General features: G+C 41.8%; 1 protein-coding gene across 3 annotated transcripts; it reads left to right on the top strand.

Moving 5' to 3' along the window:
* Nucleotides 1-1470: 1470 nt before the first annotated feature.
* LOC123513810 (bursicon-like) lies at nucleotides 1471-8184 on the top strand. 3 transcript variants are annotated; one of them, XM_045271165.1, is made up of 4 exons: nucleotides 1471-1772; nucleotides 1950-2075; nucleotides 5230-5357; nucleotides 8043-8184. In XM_045271165.1, the coding sequence occupies exons 1-4, from the start codon at nucleotides 1584-1586 to the stop codon at nucleotides 8062-8064; spliced, it is 465 nt and encodes a 154-aa protein (XP_045127100.1). In that variant the 5' UTR covers nucleotides 1471-1583; the 3' UTR covers nucleotides 8065-8184. The 3 variants fall into 3 exon arrangements, 2 of the variants coding, with proteins under 2 accessions (XP_045127100.1, XP_045127101.1); XM_045271166.1 differs by having other exon boundaries at nucleotides 1473-1772; nucleotides 5230-5403; nucleotides 8043-8178; XR_006677446.1 differs by lacking the exons at nucleotides 1471-1772; nucleotides 1950-2075; nucleotides 8043-8184 and adding an exon at nucleotides 3998-4242 and having other exon boundaries at nucleotides 5230-5430.
* The last annotated feature ends 7931 nt before the right edge of the window (nucleotides 8185-16115 follow it).

Genomic DNA, 16115 nt, shown 5'->3' with positions numbered 1-16115 from the left:
GTGTCTCCCTGGCCCAGCAAGCATGTATATCACTTTTTAGTTACTGATGGAGAAAGTCTGGGAACCTTTGTTTTAGACAGTCATCTTTTTAATGTAGGGGACGCGGTAACCTGGAGTCTCAGGCGCGGCAGCTGTTGTTACTCCGTGGAATATTGGAAGATTTGGCCACGTCCTGAAATACAATAACGTCACAAGCACCTCTGAGCTGTGCAAAAATAGGCCACAGGCCACACAGGAGCGATAGGGCAGAGGGAGGCTGTGTTCAGAAGAGTCCTGAGATGAGAAGAGTTGGACAGAATAAGTAGAATGAACTACGTCTTTATGCATCAGTTATGGCGTGCATGCCTTCAGGATCATCATGCACAAGGGTGACCTCGCCAGTTTAATAGTCTTGATAACTTCTTAAAAGGAATAACTCTTGAGTGAATTACTTAAAAAGAATTATTCTTGAGTGTATTAATGAAGAATTGCGAGTCTTCAATCACAGAATGAGTGCAAGCAGTCTCAGTGCGCATGTACCTCAGCTGCTCCTGGAGGGAAAGTGAAAGTAACGAGAATCAGTCAAGACGGGACAGGAACAAACATCAGTAGCCTTGTATACAGAAAAGAAAGATGTTGAGGTTAAAAAGAAAAAATATATATTGCACGGAAAGAAACTCAAAAGGTGAAGGTTATCAACACTGACTCATGCGATTCATATTAATGACAAAGCAACTCTGAATTGTCTTGAAGCAACCTTGGCTAAGTTAGGTGTTCAGTCCTTGCCTTAGGAAGACTCTCCTGTCGATGTTCAACTGCTATTCTATGATTTTTTTTTTTCTAGCTTGCGTGCGCACACACACACACACACACACACACACACACACACACACACACACACACACACACACTCTCTCTCTCTCTCTCTCTCTCTCTCTCTCTCTCTCTATATATATATATATATATATATATATATATATATATATATATATATATATATATATATATATATATATACATTATATTATATAATTATAAGATATTCCATTGCGTGAGTGTTGGGTAATATAGGCAGAAAAGAATTGGGCCGAGTTGGGTTGGGGAGGAGAGGTCTGTTAGGGGGCCTGTGGGGGTTGAGTGCGGGGCTGGGTTGAGGGACATAAGAACATGACTGACCCATTAACGCCTCTGTGTGAGTCTCGCCCCTCCCGCCCCCATCCGCCCACCAGCCGCCATCAAGCAGAGACTGTTACCGTCTGTTACTGCCCCTCGAGACTACTTCGCCGCTACTCTTGACGTCCTTCTGTCACTTAGACACCTGTGTGATCGCCGTGTCTCAAGTGGTACTGCTCTAACAATGCTGTTTCGACTCTGCGGCCAGGCAGGAGCCTCGTCAGCATGTGGTCCTGTCACCCCGGGGGCTACCGTGCCACTCTGTCCCCTGCTGAGCCGAGGGCGGAGCTGCCCTCAGCAAAATATATAAGGTTCCCTTCAGGCTTTCACCTCGCAGCTCCACCCAGGCTCTATCCACACACCACACCACCGCCGCCTCTTCACAGAGCACTGAGCGTGAGTCAGCTGTGCCAGAACACCACAACTACACGATGAGCAGCAATTTGGCCTGGGCTGTGGTGGGGGCGGCGGTGACTGTGTTGGTGGTGATTGGCGTGGACGTAGCACGGGCTGACGAGTGCTCCCTGCGGCCTGTCATTCACATACTGTCCTACCCGGGCTGTACCTCCAAGCCCATACCTTCATTCGCCTGCCAGGGCCGATGTACTTCATACGTGCAGGTCAGGGTGCTGTGCCGAGCTGGATTGGGCTGGATGGCGTGCTGCTTCCGCTGTAGTGTACATTTGGATGATAGGAAGAAGAAAGCTGCATCCTAAAGCACAACATTTCAATTTAGTCCTCAGTGTTGTTCCTCCCTGGCCGTGAGACGTATTGTGACCACCTTCATCTCGTTGCAGGTGTCTGGCAGCAAATTATGGCAGACGGAGCGGTCATGCATGTGCTGCCAGGAGTCCGGCGAGCGGGAGGCGGCTATCACCCTCAACTGCCCCAAGCCTCGCCCCGGGGAGCCTAAGGAAAAGAAGGTATGGACAGTGGCACGTGTAGGTGTCTCATGTTAGTGAGTAACGCGGCAAGCACAGGAATAGCCATGCAGGTGTTCATGTGTGTCAGCCAGCCACGCAGATTTGGTCAGTTTTGTTGCAGTAATCACCATTCTGTGTTAGCCCAGGCCCTGCCATCAGGATTGTCTTCTTTGCCATTCCATAACATCATGCTTCATTTTGAAATAGTATCATGTTTTCATCCTACATGTGAAGAAAGCCTGCCAAGATTACTTTTTTTCAATAAGATCATGTTAACTTATCGCTCTCCCTCAAAAAGAAACTGTGAAAAAATGTATAAAAATTGGATGACAATATAGTTAGAGATGTCTTGATACTCCTTGTTTGCAGCAGTACAAGTCATGGAAGGGAGAAGGGACAAAATTATTTCCAGAGTTTGCCAGTCAAAAGTATGAAAGACTGACGCCTGTAAGCGAATCCTGTGCAGCAAATACGCTTGCTGTGCTCAGATCTGAAATTGTCGTTGATGTATATGTTACCATTACTTCAATACTGCAAAATTAATGTCACAAGGAAATCCCTCGCGTAATGAGTTCCCAACGCCAAGACCCCGCCGCGCCGTGCATCTTCATGTAGTGCGGACAGTGGAGGTGAGCGGCCGGTCCGACGTGTGTTGTGCGGTCCTTGCATTGTAAACCATTAGTAATTCACATTGCAGCAGTGGATAGTTACGTTATTCTGGATATTCATATATACTTTCATAACCGGATTACGATTATGTGATAATTAGGCCATAATAAATGAGATGTAGCATTAAATTCTGAATAATGCTGCGGTTTGGAGGAATACTGAATTAATTAAAGCAAGGCGCGGTGGTGGTGCTCATCTGTTAATGCCTTAATCATTTCATTACTGTCGTATCTTTTCATGAATGTGCTTTTTCAAACTGTGCGGTAAAACTGTTCAAGTGAAGTACGTAGGTGCGTTAAGCTGACTGATTTTGTCTTGTCTGGATATTTCTTCTATTTACCACATACTATATGGATCATACTCTCGCTTGTTGTTTAGTCTTTTATCCACTACTTTTTTTTACTAGGATTGGAGTGTTGCGATGCCTCGTTTTCTGTCAATCAATCCACGAGCTTTAACAATTTCTACATAGTTAGCTGCTAAGGTTCTCAAGTGTATTTTCCGTCATCATTGGAAAGAACATCGTGAGAATCCTTTCAATGATACATATGTCCTTTTGATATTTTCTTTCATGCGAGTCCAAATTGTTTCTTATTACCGGGAAAAGACATCCATCCAACCGTCCTCGTTCCTTTACCGCACAATGGTAATGGTGCTTGCAAATCCAGTTCCGGCTCGTGGTATTTCTTAGTTGGAGAGCTGTGAGTGCCTCTGCTAAGGGTCTTCAAAACATTACAATAGAGTTCGTTGGTTCTTTTGATAAGTAGCTACAGACCGGCTGAGTGATAGTGATGGAACTAGGTCTAGGCTTGAGGTGCGGCCTGATGAGCGAGTGGCGACTTGTCGCTGGCCAACACCCCTTTATTTTTTATTACAACTTTTGTTTCTAAGACGCGAGAATTCATGAAATGTATAAGAATATATACGTAACAGTTAGTAAAATGGTGATAATATTTTGCACAGTAGTTACCGTAGCAAAGATAGAGCCTTGCAGCCTACAGTTCGGTAGCGTCATGAACTTGTGGTGTCGTAACTCATTCATATATGATTCATATATATGACTGTATACTGCATGACCCTAAACTTTGGTTCCTTAACATTTCAGTTTTTATTTATTTATTTATTTATTTTTTTTTTTTTTTTTTTTTTTAGTATTTCATTGTACCTATATAGCCTAAATCATAAGAAGCATAGTTTATCATCAATATTTCAGTACTAAGTACATGATAATTCCCTTCTACTTCCTACGTCCATTGATCAAAGCGAGTTTAATTATCAAAGTAACTGCCTACGAAACAATTCGCTTCGTAGTCTGGAGCTTCGAGAGTCATGGATGATGCTCAGAAGATGGCGCACTCAACTCTCAGTTGTCCAGTGCTCTCCAATAGTGAAAATGGTCGCGCTACTAAGTATCTTTCCGTCACTAGCTTTTAATGAGGACAGACAGCAACATTCGAGTTACGCATCACATTATCACACCCTCGTAGAACATTCTTAGGTAAGTGAGTGTGTCTTATATAACATCAATGAACTTCATGGTGAGGGGGGGGGAGGAGAAAACATCCAAGATAGTTGGAAAGTACCACGTAAAATCAACACGTAGAATCAATTATCACCATGAAAAAATTGCTTCACTCATTCATCAGCAATTTCTTGTTTGTTTGTTTGTATGTTTGTTTGCTGCTTGATAAAAAAATTTCCAACTCTCCTCATTACTAATGGTCACTGTAAAGCCATGAAAAACTTGTTCAAAACTAAATATAAGCCAGCACATACTGTAATTTGCATCCCTCTAGCAGTGCCTCCTAATTAGTGCGTATGAATTGCTCGAGCTTTAAGCCAGTCCATCAGGTTTTTGAAGTAGGAGGGACAGAATGAAGTAAGGTCATTGTCATAAACGACGATATGTATTGTATAAGCCTTTTGTAGAATATGAAGGGACTAAATTCGTCTTAAGACTGTGGTAGTTATGTACTTTGGAGTTTTGGTTTGTTTTGAAAAATGCTTATGACAAATTAGATAAACAGTAATAATAACAAAGACAAAAGGAAAACATACTGAAACGTAGAATGAGTCTCAACATCATAATTACAGATGTACATTATAATTCTCCAAGAAGTACATTCATTACTTTGATTTATAGTAACTGGTATGTCAAAATTTCCACTCACATTATCCTCAATGCAAGTAAATTTACATTTCAGAATGCTTCATTTGCTTATTATTTTTTTTAGATAATGAGTAGGACAGTTATGTTCTATATCATGATTAATGAGTGTAGATTTTTCAAATAGGTAGAAGTATTATATAGAACATAAAAAAAGATCTCTGGAAAATAATCAATATTTTTGATGAATTATTATTATTTTTTTTTTTTTTTTTTTTTTAAGAAAAGTAGTTTGTTTCCTCATATAGGAAATGCATACCTATCAAGTGATTGTATTGAACAGCAGCAGCATGTGTTCATTGTGTTCCTTGGTGGCAGGTGTTGACACGAGCACCCATTGACTGCATGTGTCGGCCATGCACTGACGTGGAGGAGGGCACCGTGCTGGCCCAGGAGATTGCCAACTTCATCCAGGATTCACCAATGGACAGCGTTCCCTTCCTCAAGTAGACCATCATCTCCACACACACATATATATATATATAATGAAATGTGTGTTTAATAAATTTCTATCTGTCAGCTACACCTATGACTGCTTACAAGTATATAACTGATAACTCAGTTCTGTTTAGAGAAGTAATTCGCATAGGACACAGCTTTACTGCTGTTAGTAGCACCATCAGCAGTCACAGCAGGAACACTAAGAACAGCAACAAACAGTAGCAGAAGGCTAGGTTATTCTACCTTGACAATATAGCATTAATGTTGAAATAAGATATATTATGCAGAATAATGAATCATTTTAAACCTTCAGCAAGTCAGAACCAAAACAGTGGTTAAGATGGATCTGCTAAAGAGTATTCAGTGAATTTTCTTGGAATACTTCAGCTTTACAAATGATTTACCATCTTTGGTTTTAACTTATAAAATTTGTCACAACCTTGTGATTTGCATTTTCCCACAGCCACTAATTACATTAACTAATGAACTTTTGTAGTAAATGTTGCTTGTGTATTGTACTGATCGCTTTCAAATTTTGATTCAAAAGTAAATTTTGCATTTCACTTGCTCAGACATGTATTGCCTGTATTACAAAAAATATGTACAAGCTTAAATCTCTTCTGTTGCATAGTACACCTATTGACCATCCACACATTGTTTTAGGATCCCACCTGTGTAGCATATGGATACAGATATATTTCTAAACTTGTACTGTTAATATTTTCCTTGGAAAACTGATTTTTGTATCATGGGGCTCTTTAGGTTACATATAGTAATTAGTCATTGAGTGAGGTATTAACCTACACATCGGTGCTATTGAATGCATTGAGTGCAGGTGAATCTTGTTCTATAAGCATATGATTTACAAGTTTTGAAGCTGCAAGTACAATCATTTCCTTTTGTCCAAATATACAGATATTGAATGTGCATCTGTAGCAATGCATTAAGATTTTGATATTGAAAAAAATTCATTCACTGAAAAAATTTGAAATATGTATATACAAAGTTATTCCAGATTTACAAGTTTTCACATGACAAATTGATTTTAAGAAAGGTTGCTCCTCTTGAATCATAGTTCACCTGCATTTATGATTAACCTGGCAGCATTTCACATAAAAAAAAAAAAAAATGTCAGTGCAGGTGAATACAAATGGAATTGGTAGATTCAATAGCACTGTTACAACCCATCATCCATTATCCTCTCTTGGGTTGTAGTATAACATAAAAACTACAAGGTGCAATATGAAAGTGTCCAGACTGTCTCGATAAAGCAATTTAGCATTATGTTGTATTCCCATCACTGCTGTCCATATTAAAATAATCCTATTGGGAGTTAATACAAGTCCGGCACTTTTCCTATTGTTAGAAGCACCTCTGAAACTGAGAGATGCTGCTCAGCATATCCTGCATTTCTGTTGAATTCCCAGGACATAATGAAATCAACACCCCTTCAAGAGTTCACTCATCTGTTTCTTTGTAGTTCTTAGCAATTTTGCATCATCAGCAAACATCAATATAGCTAATTTAATCTTCTCTGTATATCATTTCTGTAAATCTGAAACATAATAGGTAGAAATACAGGTCCCTGTGTTACTCCACTTGTAACCTCACCAAAAGGTATTGGAGAGAAGCAAAGGCAATGAATAGGTAAAAAACTGGCAAGATTGAAAGAAAATTGTTTAAAAAAGACATTCATACAAGGCTTAAGTATAGAATTTTCTACAGGAAAGACAATCTCATTAGATATCCAACTCCACAATTCTACCAGTGAAGGAAGAAAACAGAATGCCTGATCTCTAAAATTTCTGATTAGGGCAGAGCAAACATAGTATTGTTCAGTGCCTCAAAAACTCAATTCCTCCATGTAGCAATTCTGCACAGTCTTTGAGACAACTATCCCATCTTCAGTGACACTCAACCTTTCCCTTCTTTCCTTTCTTCTATCTTGGGTCTGACCTTTACGTAAATAATATAAACTAGAAACTTCATATCTCACGTTTAACTAAAATAGCTACTGTGAAATTAGGTATTCTGAGTGTGTCTGCTAGTTTTTTTTTCTCTCTCTCTCTCTCTCTCTCTCTCTCTCTCTCTCTCTCTCTCTCTCTCTCTCTCTCTCTCTCTCTCTCTCTCTCTCTCTCCCCCCTTTCAGCTGGTAATTTTATCCAAGAGTCTTATCCGTCCATGTATGGAGCATGCTTCACATAATTCTCCTTTAGACAGTATTGAATCAAAAGTTTTTTGCCTTATAAACTTCTCTCTTCTGACTGACTATCTGCAGCCTCTTTTTCATTGCACAATGTTGCATCTCTTGCTATCTTTTACCACTATTTTCATACTAATTGCTCTTCTGATCTTGCTAATTGCATACCTCTCTTCTCATAACCTCACTGCACAAGACATTCTTCTTACCCCTATTCTGACTACCTCTCTAATGCACAAGATAACCGGTATTCTCAATCACTCATCCCTATGACTTGAACTCGAAGCTTCAAGAAGGAGGCTTCAAGACACTACTTATCCTGTAATTTCAACTGGCACCTCAGTGGGGCTTTTTTTTACTATAGTTTTGTTGTCCTTTGACAAGTGGTCCTCCTACCTTTTTTTCTTTTAAGTAAAATAAACAAATAAATAAAAAGAAATCTTTAGAAGTTTATTTGACCACACATGTCTTACCCAAGGTTGCTTCACAGGCACACCATGAGGAAGGATTGAGACCACATTCCAAGTTTCTCTTGCTGCTGAGCTGTAGCAAGACCAGAGCAAGACTTAACCGAAAATCTCGTCTTTTTGGATGCAATTCCTGTCAAGGTCATTCATCAGTAAAATGAAAACCTTGAGCCTGCCTGTATGATATACGGGAAACTCGTGCAAGCTTGTCATACTTGTCGTCTTTGTGTATTATGCTGCTATTTTTTAGTCACTATATCGCCTTCGAAGAGGAAAGTGGACGCTTCTCTCTTCAGAGAAAAAGAGAGAGAGAGAGAGAGAGTGTGACATTTGCTAATATTTTAGACACAAGCAGGACCCATGAAGCTTATCTTTCGAGAGGAAGAGGGGGAGGGAGGGAAGGGAGAGGGAAACGAAGGGAGGAGAGAGAGATTAGAAAATTTGTTGTTTTTGTATTTGTGTGTGTGTGTGTGTGTGTGTATGAGTGTGTTCACTGTTTGATCTGCTGCAGTCTCTGACGAGACAGCCAGACGTTACCCTACGGAGCGAGCTCAGAGCTCATTATTTCCGATCTTGGGATAGGTCTGAGACCAGGCACACACCACACACCGGGACAACAAGGTCACAACTCCTCAATTTACATCCCGTACCTACTCACTGCTAGGTGAACAGGGGCTACACGTGAAAGGAGACACACCCAAATATCTCCACCCGGCCGGGGAATCGAACCCCGGTCATCTGGCTGTGTGTGTGTGTGTGTGTGTGTGTGTGTGTGTGTGTGTGTGTGTGTGTGTGTGTGTGTGTTTGTGTGTTTTCACGAATGTTACAAGGTGGGACGCATGTAACTTATCTTTCGAGAGGGAGAGGGGGAGGAAAGGGAGATGGGGAGGGAGGGAATGGAGAGAGAGAGAGAGAGAGAGAGAGAGAGATGGGAACAGTCTATGCCATTGGGTAATTTTAGACCCATGTAGCTTATCTTTAGTGATTGGTGGAGACAAGGATGGTGGGAGGAGCACTAGGATTTCAAGGACAGCATACGGCGTGTGTAGTTGGTATCCAACACACTATACGGGACAACTGAACTGAAGAAAGCTCAGAAAAGAAATGTGACGTCTACATAGGCGTCACCGTATATGTTACTGGGGCTTCATGACGCCTACATAGGCGTCACCGTATTGAAGGGGTTAAGGTCTTTATGGGACGACTGTACACCATTTGCAGTTTATATCTCCCTCCTTGGCTTCCTGTCTCCAGGGGTGAGCTTGACAGCCTGGTGCGTCAGCTGACTCCGCCTTTTCTTTTGTTGGGAGATTTTAACGGCTGTCACCCATTGTGGGATGAAGGTGCTAGTAATCCCTGTGGGGTTTTAATTGGTTCTTTTATTGAGGATGAGGGATTGGAGATTTTAAATTCTGGGGATGTTACATTTCCACAGTCCTACTGGGACTTTTACAGCTATCAATCTTTCTCTTTGTACATCTAATTCTTTACTTGATTTTAATTGGCGAGTCTTACCAGATTTACACAGTAGTGACCACTTTCCGATTTTATTGGAATCTGTGAACTCTGAGCCACAGTCCCGGCCCTCACGCTGGGTTTTAGACAAGGCAGATTGGCGTCGATTCACAGACCTTAGCTCTTTTATCCGTCCGCTGGCTGACTTTTCTACTTGTGCTGAGGCTGTTGATTATTTTACCGATTTTTTAAATTTCTTTAGCGCTTCAGACAATCCCTAGGACGTCAGGTCGCTTTACTAAGCGTCCCGTTCCTTGGTGGAACGCAGCATGCACTGCAGCGGTGAAAGAGAAACGGGCAGCTTTCTCTCGTCTCCGGCGACATCGTGGGGACCCGCAGTGCCTGGAAGCTTTTCGGCGCTGCCGAGCTCGGGCCCGCCGCGTTTTGAAAGAGGCACAAAGAGCCTCGTGGAAAGCCTATGTCTCTTCCATAAACGTCCGCACCCTCTTACGGATGTCTTCAACAAAGTCCGCCGAATTGCTGGGAAGTATTCTGCTCCTTCCCCACCAATTTTGTTGTCTGCTGGGCGAACGGTGGCAGACCCTAGGACTGTCGCCGACCTCTTCGCGGAGCACTTTGCCAGTGTTTCCCGGAGGCATCCTGCAGCCCGGGCGCACGTCACCGCCAGAGAATGGAATCTCTCGGCATAAACTTTTCTTCCGCTGGAGGAGTCTTATAATGTCCCTTTCTCTGCTTCCGAGTTGCGGACTGCTTTGTCCCAGTGTCACGACTCTTCTCCTGGGCCAGATGATATACCTTATGCCTTCTTGCGCCACATGTCTGACAGTGCTTTTAACTTTCTTTTAAATCTTTATAATATGATTTGGCATACCGGTGACTTTCCATCTTCTTGGGCTGTGGCAGTGGTTCTCCCATTTCCGAAGCCTGGGAAAGATAATCTCCAGGCTACGAACTACCGTCCTATATCTTTGACATCCTGCATTTGTAAAGTTTTAGAAAAGATGGTAAATGTAAGACTCATGTGGTACTTGGAGAGGGGGAAGTACTTGTCATCGGTACAGTACGGCTTCCGAAAGATGAGGTCTACTACTGATGCTCTTTTATCCCTAGAGTCTTCCATTTGTGAGGCCTTCGCTAATCACCACCATCAAGTAACAGTGTTTTTTGACCTGGAGAAGGCCTACGACACGGCTTGGTGTCATGGTATTTTACAGTCTTTATTTAATTTTGGCCTTCGTGGCCACCCTCTTTTTATCCAGCAGTTTTTTCCAGACGCTTTTTACGGGTTCGTGTGGGGAGTGTTCTCTCTGAGGCTACTGCTCTAAATGATGGCGTTCCACAGGGAAGTATTCTTAGTGTTACATTATTTGCAGTCGCCATAAATGGTGTTATTGATACTCTCCCAGATGGCATTCACAGCTCCTTATATGTTGACGATTTATGTATTTCATTTGCTGCTGCTAGGATGTCACTGATTGAGCGCAAGCTCCAACTGGCGATCAATAGGGTGTCCAGTTGGGCCAACATGAACGGTTTTCGATTCTCCACCTCGAAGACCGTAGCCATGCATTTTTGTCGCAACCGTGGTGTCCATCCAGACCCGGATTTATACCTCGCCAATAGACGCCTCTCATGCGTGGAGGCGACTCGATATCTTGGGCTTTTGTTTGACAACCGTCTCACCTGGGTTCCCCATTTCCGTTCTCTTAAGGTGTCTTGTCGGCAGGCATTATCCCTTCTTCGGGTTTTAAGTCACACCTCTTGGGGTGCGGACAGGGACACTTTGCTGCTGCTTCACCGTACACTAATCCTTCCAAAGCTGGAATACGGTTGTGAGATCTACTCCTCTGCAACGGATGCACGACTACGCACGCTTGACTCCGTGCATCATGCAGGGGTCCGCTTGGCTACGGGTGCATTTCGGACATCTCCAATACCTAGCTTACTAGTGGATGCTGGTTTCTGGCCGCTCGACCTCCGGCGCCAGTCTTCGATGCTCCGGTGTTGGTTTCGCACCCACCGTCTTCCTGATTTTGTCCCCTGTCTGTCAATATTGCGGGACTCGCGCTCGCAGGCGTATGTCACTCGACCAAGTCTCCCTAAACCTTTTGGCCTTAGAGTTGCAAATCTCATGGCGGAGTTATCTATCGACCCCACTCCTGTGTACTCTTTCCGTCTCCCGCGAGTTGGTTATTGGCAACTTCCAGTTATCTCATTATGCCCTCCTGCCACGGATGGCAAGAAGGATTTTCTGCCAGCTCTGTCGCACACTCGGTTTTTAGAACACTTTTTTATCCATTCTAATGACACTCCTGTTTTTACTGATGGTTCCAAATCCGACGCAGGCGTCGGGTTTAGTGTAGTTTTCTCCTCTTTTTATCGGTGTGGCAGCCTTCCTTCGGTAGCCTCCGTCTTTACTGCGGAGCTGTCTGCCATAGTTTTAGCTTTACAGATTATTTTTACTCTCCCGGTTTCGTCTTTTACAATTTTTAGTGACTGTCGCAGTGCTCTTACTGCTCTCTCTTGCACTGTCTCCCTTAATCCTCTGGTTTTATCAGCCCTGGAGTGGCTATACCTACTTACCAGAAGAGGATATCGTGTTGGGTTCTGTTGGGTCCCTGGTCACGTTGGTGTTCCAGGGAATGAACACGCAGACCGCCTCGCTAAAGAGGCAGCAAGTCGCGCTCCATCTCTTGCCCCTATTCCGTTCCGAGATGTATTTCCTGTAATTCGTGAGGCAGTTGCTGCACTTTGGCAGAGGAGATGGCTAACGGGAGTTGCAACCTCAAAAATGGGAGAGATTACTACTTCCACATTCCCTCAGTGGACTTACACCCATGTCCGGGATCGCCGTGCACAGACTTTATTGGCGCGACTTCGTATAGGTCACACGTACCTTACACAAAGGTACCTCCTGACCAGGGACCCTCAACCTTACTGTGATGATTGCCTGGTGCCGCTTACGGTGCGGCACCTACTAGTGGAGTGCCCTAGTTTGACTGATTTAAGACACCGCTACCTCTACCGCGGCGGTGTCTATTATATCTCAAAGGTCCTTGGGCCAGAGTGCCTGGCCCAAGGCCATGATGTTTTTAGTTTTTTGGGAGAAGCGGGCCTTCTCCCAAATATGTGAATTTTATTTAATTTTATTGTATTTACTTATTTGTTTTTTAGATACTTTTAATTGCATAATTTTTAATTGCTTTTAGTTAGTTTTTACGATGTTTTTACTATTATAGTTTTTAATCCCTTTGTTTCCTTTTCTTTCATATTTTCTTTTTACCTTTTTGTAACGGCGCCATATGACCTCAGATGTTGAGGCGCCTAAACAAAATCCATCCATCCATCCATCAGTCACTTGCGAGGACGAGTCCACACAGAGCAGCTGCAGTAGTGGCTGTAGTGTGTAGTCCTGTGTGTGTGTTTGGGGGTGGGGGGGGGAATATTTAAACTTATGTATGATAAGAGTGCATTAATCAACAATTAATGGGGAACTTCGACAATCTAGAGTAAAACACTCGAATCTAGGGTAAGATTTCATCAACTCATGGAAGCACTGGTCGAAGTGTCGGACCAACAACAAACCAGTCACTTTCGCGCCAGCACGACGAAAATATAACAGTGAGACTGTGCTCGGTGATTTACTTACATTATTCTCTGCATTTAAGACCAATTTCTGTCCAAAATGTCACCGAAACGTAATTTGGATCTTGAAGAAGTGGGTAAGTGTGAACGAGCCAGGAAAAGTTTAATGTTGGAAACGAAGCTTGATATAGTCAAAAGAAAAGAACTTGGGGAAGGCTCGTCAGCCATAAGCCGTTCCCAGAATTTATCACAGTTGCTACTGTTTTGAGGAATGCTTGAAGTGTTAAGGAGGCAGCAGCTAATGCTTCAAGCCTGCAGGTAAAATTGCTGACAAAACATCGGGAACCCATTATGGATCAGATGTAGGGTTTACTTAAAATTTGGATAGACAGCCAAACACGCCAGCATGCCCCACTCTCGTTGAGCCTCATTTCAGAAAAGACCCTGTCTATTATTGAAACCTTGAAGGTTGAGATGGATGTTTGTTCACTTTTTTCGATTGACTTTCATACTGAGCTGGAACGTATTCCTATCTAATACATGTTAAAATGGGTTTGGTTTACACTAATTTTGGTTTACAATAGCTTTTTGAGGAACGCATTTCTAGTGTAAAACGAGGACTTACTGTACCTCTCTAATGCACGAGATAACCAGTATTCTCAATCACTCATCCCTATGACTTGAACTCGAAGCTTCAAGAAGGAGGCTTCAAGATACTACTTATCCTGTAATTTCAACTGGCACCTCAGTGGGGCTTTTTTTTACTATAGTTTTGTTGTCCTTTGACAAGTGGTCCTCCTACCTTTTTTTCTTTTAAGTAAAATATACAAATAAATAAAAGGAAATCTTAAGAAGTTTATTTGACCACACATGTCTTACCCAAGGTTGCTTCACAGGCACACCATGAGGAAGGATTGAAACCACATTCCAAGTTTCTCTTGCTGCTGAGCTGAAGCAAGACCAGAGCAAGACTCAACCGAAAATCTCGTCTTTTTGGATGCAATTCCTGTCAAGTGTCATTCATCAGTAAAATTAAAACCTTGAGTGTGCTTATCTTTGACAAGTGCCTGCCAGAGAAAAGCATTATTGTTCACATTGCCACAAGTGAACATCATCATCAGATATCACCACTACTAAAATTCTGGTATTTATGTTGCAGTTGTTCATAACTATTTCAATTAATTTTTACTCTTTATCTCTAGATATACTTAAGTAATTTAGCTAGAGTGATAAATAACTGCCCCAACTGGACATTTTTAGTAAGGCTAGTAAATACCTTTCATTAAATTCTATGCAATAGTAAAGCAAGAATTATTTAGATGCCATTTGCACATCCTGGTCAAGATTTATATTTAAGCCACATCTGCACCATCCATATTATCATTTGTTTCCATTTACATCTGATATTTGTTCTTAGTTACTCCAAAAGCAGATGACCTAAGCCATTCCATCTGCACAGTCTTTGAGACAACTATTCCATCTTCAGTGACACTCAACCTTTCCCTTCTTTCCTTTCTTCTATCTTCTCTCTCTCTCTCTCTCTCTCTCTCTCTCTCTCTCTCTCTCTCTCTCTCTCTCTCTCTCTCTCTCTATCTCTCTTTTTCTCTCTCTCTTTCTCTCTCTCTCACCTGGTAATTTTATCCAAAAGCCTTATCCGTCCATGGATGGAGCATGTTTCACACGTATAGGGAAGGTTCCACTCATAATTCTCCTTTAGACAGTATTGAATCAAAAGTTTTTTGCCTTATAAACTTCTCTTCTGACTGACTATCTGCAGCCTCTTTTTCATTGCACAATGTTGCATCTCTTGCTATCTTTTACCACTATTTTCATACTAATTGCTCTTCTGATCTTGCTAATTGCATACCTCTCTTCTCATAACCTCACTGCACAAGACATTCTTCTTACCCCTATTCTGACTACCTCTCTAATGCACAAGATAACCGGTATTCTCAATCACTCATCCCTATGACTTGAACTCGAAGCTTCAAGAAGGAGGCTTCCAGATACTACTTATCCTGTAATTTCAACTGGCATCTCAGTGGGGCTTTTTTTTTTATTATAGTTTTGTTGTCCTTTGACAAGTGGTCCTCCTACCTTTTTTTCTTTTAAGTAAAATAAACAAATAAATAAAAGGAAATCTTTAGAAGTTTATTTGACCACACATGTCTTACCCAAGGTTGCTTCACAGGCACACCATGAGGAAGGATTGAGACCACATTCCAAGTTTCTCTTGCTGCTGAGCTGTAGCAAGACCAGAGCAAGACTTAACGGAAAATCTCGTCTTTTTGGATGCAATTCCTGTCAAGGTCATTCATCAGTAAAATGAAAACCTTGAATGTGCTTATCTTTGACAAGTGCCTGCCAGAGAAAAGAATTATTGTTCACATTGCCACAAGTGAACATCCTCCTCAGATATTACCACTACTAAAATCCAGGTATTTATGTAGCAGTTGTTCATAACTATTTCAATTAATTTTTACTCTTTATCTCTAGATATACTTAAGTAATTTAGCTAGAGTGATGAATAACTGCCCCAACTGGACATTTTTAGTAAGGCTAGTAAATACCTTTCATTAAATTCTATGCAATAGTAAAGCAAGAATTATTTAGATGCCATTTGCACATCCTGGTCAAGATTTATATTTAAGCCACATCTGCACCATCCATATTATCATTTGTTTCCATTTACATCTGATATTTGTTCTTAGTTACTCCAAAAGCAGATGACCTACGCCATTCCATCTTCAATATTCTAAGCTCTTCGTTCTTCTTTCGTCGTCATCTTTTACACTTTAGAAGTGTTTTCAATTACTTTTTTCTCACTTGCATCTGTCATGTATTATATTTAGCATTCTCCTAAGTTATCTCACCTTCAGCCTTCCTTTTCACATACCCAAAGCACTTTATTGTGCTACGCTAGATTCCCTTTTATAGCCTCACTAGCCGTTAGTCTACTCCATTGCTACTTCTCCATGGTTATGGCTGATATCAGAGCTTATGTTACAACATTGCTCTGTTACTATTAATAATGG

Source organism: Portunus trituberculatus, chromosome 37, assembly GCF_017591435.1.
Source record: "Portunus trituberculatus isolate SZX2019 chromosome 37, ASM1759143v1, whole genome shotgun sequence".
In the NCBI taxonomy this organism is placed as follows: Eukaryota; Metazoa; Arthropoda; class Malacostraca; order Decapoda; family Portunidae; genus Portunus; species Portunus trituberculatus.
This window is presented reverse-complemented; position numbering and strand designations above follow the sequence as displayed.